This window comes from Carassius gibelio, chromosome B3 (genome assembly GCF_023724105.1).
Source record: "Carassius gibelio isolate Cgi1373 ecotype wild population from Czech Republic chromosome B3, carGib1.2-hapl.c, whole genome shotgun sequence".
In the NCBI taxonomy this organism is placed as follows: domain Eukaryota; kingdom Metazoa; phylum Chordata; class Actinopteri; order Cypriniformes; family Cyprinidae; genus Carassius; species Carassius gibelio.
This window is the reverse complement of record NC_068398.1, coordinates 17,864,847-17,874,212: the sequence shown is the minus strand read 5'-3', so window position 1 is coordinate 17,874,212 and position 9,366 is coordinate 17,864,847. Positions and strand designations below refer to the sequence as shown.

General features: G+C 38.6%; 2 protein-coding genes across 2 annotated transcripts; one reads left to right on the top strand and one right to left on the bottom strand.

Moving 5' to 3' along the window:
- yipf2 (Yip1 domain family, member 2) lies at positions 1-3,942 on the bottom strand. The gene is made up of 9 exons (XM_052551855.1): positions 3,653-3,942; positions 3,487-3,571; positions 3,262-3,404; positions 3,088-3,168; positions 2,405-2,492; positions 2,153-2,269; positions 1,696-1,862; positions 1,436-1,618; positions 1-617 (listed from the first exon to the last, which is right to left on the bottom strand). Exons 2-9 carry the CDS (start codon positions 3,515-3,517, stop codon positions 516-518), a joined length of 912 nt encoding a protein of 303 aa, XP_052407815.1. The 5' UTR covers positions 3,518-3,571; positions 3,653-3,942; the 3' UTR covers positions 1-515.
- Positions 3,784-5,978, top strand: timm29 (translocase of inner mitochondrial membrane 29). Its single transcript, XM_052551857.1, has 3 exons — positions 3,784-3,915; positions 4,026-4,350; positions 5,011-5,978. Exons 2-3 carry the CDS (start codon positions 4,254-4,256, stop codon positions 5,682-5,684), a joined length of 771 nt encoding a protein of 256 aa, XP_052407817.1. The 5' UTR covers positions 3,784-3,915; positions 4,026-4,253; the 3' UTR covers positions 5,685-5,978.
- The last annotated feature ends 3,388 nt before the right edge of the window (positions 5,979-9,366 follow it).

The window sequence follows — 9,366 nt, the reverse complement described above, 5'->3', positions numbered from 1 at the left end:
TTTGACCCTGACAAGAATGATTTTAATCCAGTGTCAAAGCAGAAAACTGTTAAATAGTTATTACAGGTACTTTCTCTCAACTTACAGAATAACGAGAGAAAGTAGCCTACACAGAAAGAAAGCAGTCGGGGTTATAAGGCAAACCTCAAATCAGTTCACTGTAATACAAGATCACTCTTATAAATTAATCCATTTTGATCGAAAGAAACAAAAAAAAAAAGTGACCGTAACACTTGAGGAAAATATTATCAGGCAGGTCACATCACGTATGAAAGAAAAACAATCACAAACTAAAGTCATCTGTAAGTCGTTGTGATTTCTCTGGTGTGAGGGAGCTTATTTTATCTGCCGGGTTAGTTACAAACTGGAAACTTTTTCTTGTGTTTGCTGGGAATGCTTGTGTGCGTGGAGCATCAGCACACTAATCTGAACTCCTTCATTGCTCGGTTATCAGGATTACTACACAGTTTTCATGTCCTTTGAATAGAAAGACTCCTAGGTTCCCATTCAGTTGTTCATTGATGCTTTCCCACAGCTAGTGTGTGATTTGCAGCTGGGGTAGTCTGTTGTCCCGAGTGCGGTGATCCTGTGGATTTTGGTGTTTCGAAGAAGTAGAGCTAAAAAGAGAGATAGAACTGTATTAAATCCTAAAGCTGAGTGTTTGTTTTAATGGATGGTGTCATTTTACCAGAAGAAATGACCAATCAAACCGCACGTGCAGCTGGAAGCCGAGGCGATGCTCATGTTATCTCAGTCCAGGATACACTACCGTTCAAATATTTGGGGTCAGTATTATTTATACAAAATAAAGTAAAAACTGTATTTGTGAAATAGTATTACCATTTAAAATGTTATGTATTCCTGTGATGACCGCAGAATTTTAAGCATCATTTGTCCAGTCTTCAGTGTCACATGATCTTTCAGAAATCATAAACAAGCCCACGCACACACACACTGACCCCAAACTTTTCAACGGTTGTGCATGTAAGGTTATAAATCACTTGAAGCACTATCTGTTGTTGTCAGTTACCACATCATTTAATAGAGACTCTGGCTTGTGAAAATAAAACATCTTGAAGTTTATTTGCTGTAATATCAAACTGATTCCAATTAAATGTGTTGGCATAAGACTGGTGTGAAAATGAACACTTGCCAGCTGCATCTGTGCAAAGTAATATTCGATCTCTCAGCATGCCATAACCAGCTATAAAAGTAACCAAAGCTGCGTGTGCTTTTAAATTCACAGCAATATCACAAGAATTATGCTAACACATAACAAATAATTGCTCCTAAAATAGTTATCTTAAAAGGCTAATTTAATTTTGAGTTTCATGGCTCAAAGAGGAGTCCAAATGATTTGTCTGTGGTTATTAAGAGCACAGCTGATAGCGTTTGAGGTGTATTTGATTTGGTGTATTCCTCTGAATTCTCTCACCTTAAAGCCAACAGCCAGAAGGGCATGAAGTGACACGATTACTGCCATGGTAGCGAATGCGGTTAGTCTTGTGTCGTCACGAACAGCCGGCCAGAACGTCATTACCAACACCGAGCCCGAGATCACTAAGGCAATGGCCATCAATAGCCATTCAAACCAGTAGACGGGAATGGTCCATAATATCTGAAAACAGACACCGGGTGAGACTTACCAGGTCTAACAGAAGTCATGAAGTCTGACCGTGATCATCTCAAACTTACCGAGGTCGGGATATAAATGAACAGAGAATAGCCGTAGACACACACGGTCTCTAAAAACGTGTAACCGCTGATGTGTCTCTCAACACTTTGACGCCACGTCAGGAAGCCCCAAACTCCCAGAGGCACCAGCCATGCATAGAGGAACACTGTGACGGCCGCAATCGAGACTAAAACAGAGCAAAATCTGCATTTAATCTATTCATAAGGGACTGACATGCATGTTCATGTTCTTTTCATTAATAAAAGACTCAAATCTTGAATCTATGAGTTGTGGGGTTAAATCAGTGATACACTGAACCTCAAATCTGATTGGTTATTCATTATACAAACATTTATATGATACATAAACAAAAGGTTGTGTTCTTTTATATTTGTAAAGTACATTATTAGGTCCAGTTGCTTTTAAAGTACTAAAAGAATCCTTCTCCACAAATGTCCATGCCTGCTTCAGTCTCACCTTTGTTGAACTGAGGTCTGTAGTGAAACTCTGGGTCTCCCATTTTGATCAGAAATGTGTAGAGGTCTCCGCTGATGGCCACGGAGAACACTAGAGTCACACAGATCCAGAAAGGACCTGGAGAGAGAAAGGATAACAACAACATATAATGTCCGACGGCTTTGTGATAATCCAGATTCATTCAAATATAAAAGAGATGGTTTGGCTGTGTTAAGAGGTGCTCTGCAAGATTACAAATAATATCTACATTACCATAGAGATCAGGGTTATTTCGAATGTGGTGTTTGACGAAATTCCGTCCGGGCAAAGGCATGACTGAGCCCTTTATCCTGTCCAGCACCTACAACAATAAAGATAACAGTACATGCTATATCTTCTATATAGCGTTCCTGTAGCTCAATAAAGCGCAAGGTTGGGGGTTTGATTCCCCGAGAACACATGACAGGTAAAAATTGATAGCCTGAATGCACTGTAAGTCGCTTTGGATAAAAGCATCTGCTAAATGCATACATTTAAATTTATTTATTTATGCCCTCGGTTAATTCGGTAGTTCCAAACAGGTAAATGACCGAGCAACCAGAATCTCCCATTAAAATTTTTGTATTTAGTTTCAAAGACGATGCTAACCCTGAAACAACATACAGAACTAACATCATACAATAATTGCTGTTAATAATTTTTGCCTGGTTGACTACAGGTACGTCTTGTATTATTTTTCTGAAAATTTCTGTCATATGCACATAAACTGACAGTGACCACTGATAAGCGAATACTAAATATTGTAGAATCTTAATATTCTGTTGCTTTGCAATGATTTGTCTCGTAAAAAGCGCTTTTTTTTATATAGTGTGAAAGTGTAATTATATCGAATCCAATCACGCGTAGTGATTGCACCAAGATTTGTAAGAGTACCATAAGTAAGAAAACAAATATACCTGCATTGTATCTACATTGAAGAATGACTGATAGTACTCAAACGTCCAGAAACCACCCGTTTGTTTTTCACCTCCAAGCAGCTGTGGGAAAATTTAAAGAAAATGGCTTACACCGGTGACCCCTAAACTCAGATGCACGTGAAATAATCAGCAGCTGATTCGTTTGCAGCTGACCTCTGAGCTCTCTTGCTGCTTGTCTTCATCGTCTGAGAGGTCGAGTCTGACCTCTCCAGAGGAGGCTGCTGCCCCGGGGCTGGAGATGCTCAGGGTCGAGGCTCCAGGGTTTGAAGACAGGAGATCTGCGGCTTCCTCAAACTCTGCAAATGGGCAGAATGAATATCAAAGCAGAGAGATAGAGACACAAAACGAGAAAAACACATGAGACCTACATAAACCTACCCTGAAACGTTAAATCATCTGGACTAGCCATGACTGAGAATCACAGGATACTCAGAGAGCTCTCATACGAATACAAACGTTATCTCTGCGGAAAGAAGACAATAAACATAATATAAGCATACGACAGCTGTCACCACCAAACTCATTTTTAAACTTGCTCTCTCACCTGGCTGCTACAATATCAATATGGTGATCCTGCGCCAGTCCTGACTCCTGGCAACTTCTACAAGTGAAGGTATTTAAAAGTATATTTTGACTAATAGAGATAGAAAATATCACTAGATTAATCGACTGTAGCTAGAATAGGTTTGATAGCGTCTTGATTCACAGGGATTTATCGTTGTTGTCCCCATATTCCACGTCACCTGCAAGGTTCCGATGCGTCAAAAACACAATCACGTGACCGGAACAAAGCCGGATCTAAAACTGGTTCGTTTTTACCTGTTTTACCTCTTTAGACATACAAATATTTCCACACCTATCTTTATTGTTTGAAATAAAAACATTATCTGTTTCCTGTATCCTTTCCTGTTTTATAGTGACATAGCTCAGAAGAATGCATTGTGGAACCGAGAAGGCAATATTTAGTTTCCTCATCGGGCCAATAACATTACACGTACCGTGCTCTTCGCCATTTTGACTCAGCAGTTTCACCGGCCTCCGTTGTAACATTGAGCCAATGTAGGAAACTGTCGGCCGGAGGCTTTTCCTGTGTTCCATCCACCGTGAACCGTGAACTCTCACACTTCGTGAGTTCATCTGCTAACATGGCCGCTTCGTGGCTGCTGAAGAGATGCTGCTCCACAGCAGCTACAGAGACAACCAAGGGCACAAGGTGGCAAAGACTGGTCAACAGTCGCGCAGGTGAGACCAAGCCACGGTTATTCTGTTTTCTTCAGACATAAATATAACAAAAATACTGCTTGTATTAGTAACGTTAGGTCAGTCACGTGTGCCAAGCCTACATTATTTTTTAAATGTAGGCGTTTTAATTTTTTTCTCTACGAAAATACAATTTGTTAACTTGTTTTTTTTTCTGTTATTGTGGCATTAAAAATATAATTTCGTATTTATTTAGTTTCTTTAGTAACAGTAAACTACTCTTATAAAATATTATTGCAGTACTGATATTTTTGCATAGAATACATTGGTTTACAATACTATTGTACACTCAACCAACTGTATTTATTACCACCGTCTTATGTTGCTGCTGTCCATATATGATCCTACATTGCATTCCTATTTATATTCTGTACATACTCTGCTTAATACTTATTACTGTATATAGTAACCCCACTGTACATTCTATAAATCATAGCTTCACTTACTCTGAACTTATATGAATATAAAACAATATATAACAATATAACACTTCTGGTTAGATGCTAACTGCATTTCATTAGCTCTGTACTTGTACTCTGCATAATGACAATAAAATCTAAAATCTTTCATTTGATATGTGACAATTGTAAACTGTGTTAGCTGAACATGAATCAGGATCTGCTGTTTCTCCACTGTTTTCAGGAGTATGGTGCCGAAGTCTTTTAAGCGATTATAAGGAGGCTTGTCGTGAGACTGTGCTGGGGGCCCGGGAGCGACCCCTCAAAGCCTCGGTCTACTTGGGTGTTCTGGGAGGAATGTACGCCTGCTATTACACCAATCCTGACGATGCCTCCTTTGAGACCAGCCTGCTAGAAACCTCCAATCGTCTGGCGCTCCTGTCTCCATGGATTCGCAGTGGCACCTCAGATGGACACGTCCAGACCCTTGTGAAACTGCTAAACGAGGGCAGGCTGCGCTATGCCAGTCTGGGCATCGCCTCTTTGACTTATTACACAGACTATGACTCCGAGTCCAGTCTGTATGAGGCACGCTGCTCGGCGATCTCTGTGCCCTGGGCAGAACTGCCGAAACGCGTGCTGGATGTGGGCTTTGCGGGACGCTGGTGGGTGCTTGATCATAAAATGAAGGATTTCGATATAAATGAAGAGGAGTTCAAACATCTTCCACCTGCTTTGGTGGCAACAGTGCCACCGTCACCCCAGATAACAGAAAGCAACGAAAAGCTGCATCAGGAATCATGGAAAGCCGTGGTGATGGAAGACGAGAGCGATGGATTAGATAGTATACAAAAAGACATGGACACACCTGTTAAAGAAACAGAGAGCAACACATTATACAAAGCACAGACTTCTTAATCAGCATGTTAACTTTAACACTATAGCTCACATTAAGATGAGCCTAAAGAAACATGCTTGTAAGAGTCAGCTGTTGATAAGAAATGACAAGTAAAAGATATGATAACAGGAATCATTATTGTAATGTGTATGTGGAAATAAACAACATAATCATTATTTAACTGCAAAATAACAAGTACATATAATTGTGATTGGTTGACTGTAAATATATGAAAACAACTGCAGTGTATGCTGATCTTGTTTTGTGTGACAGAAACAGTATAACATCACTACATAAACTGATAAAAAATAGAACTTTTTATACGTATTAAATTTAACAATATTACAATTTCTATAGAATAATTTTCCATCTGTGAGAAAGAAAAGCAAGTTTTTTTTTTGTTTTTTTTTTAGTAAATTACAATAATGTTACAAATATGTTATAATAATAGGAATAAAATATCAAATTAATTAAAAAATTAAAATATAATTGCTTCAAATAAATGTTGTTTTTCTGAACTTTCTATTCATCAAATAATCTTGGGGGGGGGAGGTTCACAGTTTACATAAAATATTTGAAAAATAATAATAAGTAGTAATAATGTCAGAATATTCCTTTTTTAACAGTATTTTATGCATCATTCAGGATGAATTAAATGCTCTAGTGAGCACTTTTTTTTTTTTAACTAACCAGTGATAATTTTACTGCCTTTCTGAAAGAACTGAGTTAATAATGTCCATTAATCCCATCACCTTTAACCTTCCATTTCACTGGCTGACTTTGATTCATTTTCAGGGGAAATCCTCTTTTACATTAGTCTCTTTACTCTTCCACTCTCGGGCTTGTCTTCCTCCATTAGTCTCTCGCTCACTCGTCCATGCCGTCCTTTCTTAGATGGTTGGTATTGATTCGCTGGCTCCTAGAGCTGCATTCTGCTCTTATTTTTTATTTTATTTTTCGGACTGCATCTCAGCTCCTGGAGAGGATCGTTCATTCTGACCGAGCGGTTCTTCTGCAGTAAAGCATGTGAACGCCATGCTGACCCGTTCGTGTCTAGCTAGACCAGATCATGATCTCAGTAAAAGGCCAAATAATGAAAGTAAAGGATAGTACGCACTTAATGATGAAAAGCACTTAAGATGTGCTAATGAAAGTGCGGGAGCCCATTCGAAGACGTTTGTAACAGCGGCAGACTACAGAGTCTTATCTGTGTGTAACTTAACCCCGCTACAGTCAATGTTGAAATAATAATGTCATTAGTGTGCATTTACAAACTGCCTGAGAGAAATATTGCATATCACTAGAGACGTGTATTAATGAGAGAAGACCTATGGCTGAACCATCTGAAATCCTAATGATCCTCTTTTAACTTCTCTGCTGTTGTAAACGACTCTTTCTGTTGTATATTCATATGGTCACTTAGCATTATCACACACCACTCTTATCCAATCATTAAAGATTTTCAGCAGGCAGGAGGATGTTGCGTTAGCCCCAGGCAGCGGTGTCTGATGTGCCTCGAACCTTATAATGTACTGAAGCACTCTGTCTGTCCATCACCATCAGGGTGTCCACAGGGACTTGCTCAAATGGAGGAGCTTTTCTACAGTGTACCGCTCTCAGCAAGACACTCCCAGCTCAGACACGCTCCTGCGTCCCAGTGCTTTTAGACTCCTGTCCCTGGCCTGTCCTATTGCCTTCGAGCTCACTGATCTGAGATAACTAGACACTGGGAAGCAATGGAGTGGAAGCACACCATGTTTTTCAGGTAGTGTCGCTGCTGTCGTCTTTGCTTTTTACTTGGCTAAATGATGAGGGAGATGGAAAACTGGTACTCATTCATTTTTGAATTTGTTTCGCCTGTATGTTTCATAGATCCTCGGGTCTCCATTGTCACAAACAACCTTCTTCCCCTAACCCCAAGAAACTGAAATAGTCTTTAAGCGATAGCTAAGGCAAAAATGAATCATCTATCAGCATTTACTCACTCTAGATAATGTATTCTGAAGAATGTTTTTGGTCATAAAATGTCTAAAACAGCTCTGGACCCTATTGGAATTACATACTATATATATATATATATATATATATATATATATATATATATATATAGTTATTGCTGCTTGTTCAAGTTGAACAAGAGCTGAAGCAATATTTTACCTTTGTAACAAAATGTGACTTAACTGAATCATTATTTGTTTGGACTCCATCAACAATTTCTGTTGCCACAATTAACTGGGCAGTATGCTTTGCATGGGACTGCATTCAGAGAAGATGTTGCAAGTGAAGTCTAATTTGATGTTTTCAGTAAAGAGGAAGACTTGTTAGTTTTAATGCTCAGTTTTGATGGAGATTTAGAAGAGTTTGTGCTGAGGGTTAACAATGTTTACACAATGAGCAATAACTATTTAGCAGCAAGTACTATATTCCAGCAGTAATGAGGTTATTACTCGCTCATCTAATATAGTTCACATGCTTTTGCTAGTTATTATCTTATTCGGTAGCTACAACAAAACACTATTTGTATTAATTAACTTGTTTTAGTCTTGTTTTACAAATCTAAATTAATTGTGTGGGAAAATGTTCCTTAATGTGGTTAAGTTCATTGATTGAACTATTTTTGATCCATTATTCAGAATATCTTCTTTTACGTTCCACAGAAGGAAGGAAGTGATTAAATGATGTCAGAATTGTCACTTTTAGGGTGACTGCCTCTTGTACTGTGACAGTACTCTCAACCCTCCACAACCTGTGTCCTGTATTGACTATTGATTGTCACTCTATCCATCCTCAGCTGCCAATGTCAGACGGATTCAGTGGCTGAGGTTGATCCGTGGTCAGTCTGGAAAGGGGGAGCTTGGGGTCAGTGGGGACATGTTGGGAGAGGGGTGGGGGTCATGCATAGGGGTAAGGGAGTCTAGCCACGGCGCTGACCCCAGTGACCACAACTCCTCCACCCCCTCCCATTATGTCTGATCAATGTGTCACTATGAAGGGAGAGAATATGGAGAGTGTGAGGGGGAGGAGAGAAGGCATGTAGACTGGAGCAGACACTGGATCCGTTAATGCAGCGTCTGAAAGTAGGGTGTCTGTGGGGAAAATACCTTGTACAATTCTTTCTTGATACCACATAGACATCACTCACACATCTATGTGATGACAAAGCGTCATGCATGTGCCACGCGTAGATTTTTGTATCAAGTGAGATTTTAAAATCTTATTGTGTGTATAGAAACGTTTTGAATGCAACACTAAAGCAGAAATCTCATTGGTGATTGTACAAGATATTATATCTGCCTGTTACATTGTACAGGGTAAGAGCCATAGAATGACATTAAAATGTAAATTTACTAAATAATTTCAATAGTTTTGATTATTATGTGAATGTAATAAAGCTCAAAAAGCAAAAAAAAAAAAAAATGTCAAAGGCTGTTTTATTTTATTTTTTTTTTAAATTTTTTTTAAGTTCAGTTTCTTGGCTTATTAAAAAAAGCTTTGGAATTTGATTATTTTTTTTATGAACCAAGCAACTATACAAATATGTTTATATATTTATATTTAATATTTAAGCATAAACTTTATAGAGGTTCAAAAAAGCAAAAAAGAAGTTATCAAAATATTAAAGCTGCTTTTTCCCCTAAGTTCAGTTGCTTGGTTTATTAAAAAGCAGATTAATGTTATACAAATATATTTGTGTGCGTGTGT

Excerpts from the sequence above, each read along its gene's own strand:
- yipf2 (XM_052551855.1), bottom strand. The coding sequence starts at position 3,517 with ATGGCTAGTCCAGATGATTTAACGTTTCAGG. Across the intron at positions 2,493-3,087 it reads TCAATGTAGATACAATGCAG|GTGCTGGACAGGATAAAGGG; the intron begins GTATATTTGTTT and ends TTATTGTTGTAG. Across the intron at positions 1,619-1,695 it reads TCATTTATATCCCGACCTCG|ATATTATGGACCATTCCCGT; the intron begins GTAAGTTTGAGA and ends GTCTGTTTTCAG.
- timm29 (XM_052551857.1), top strand. The coding sequence starts at position 4,254 with ATGGCCGCTTCGTGGCTGCTGAAGAGATGCTGCTCCACAGCAGCTACA. Across the intron at positions 4,351-5,010 it reads ACTGGTCAACAGTCGCGCAG|GAGTATGGTGCCGAAGTCTT; the intron begins GTGAGACCAAGC and ends CACTGTTTTCAG.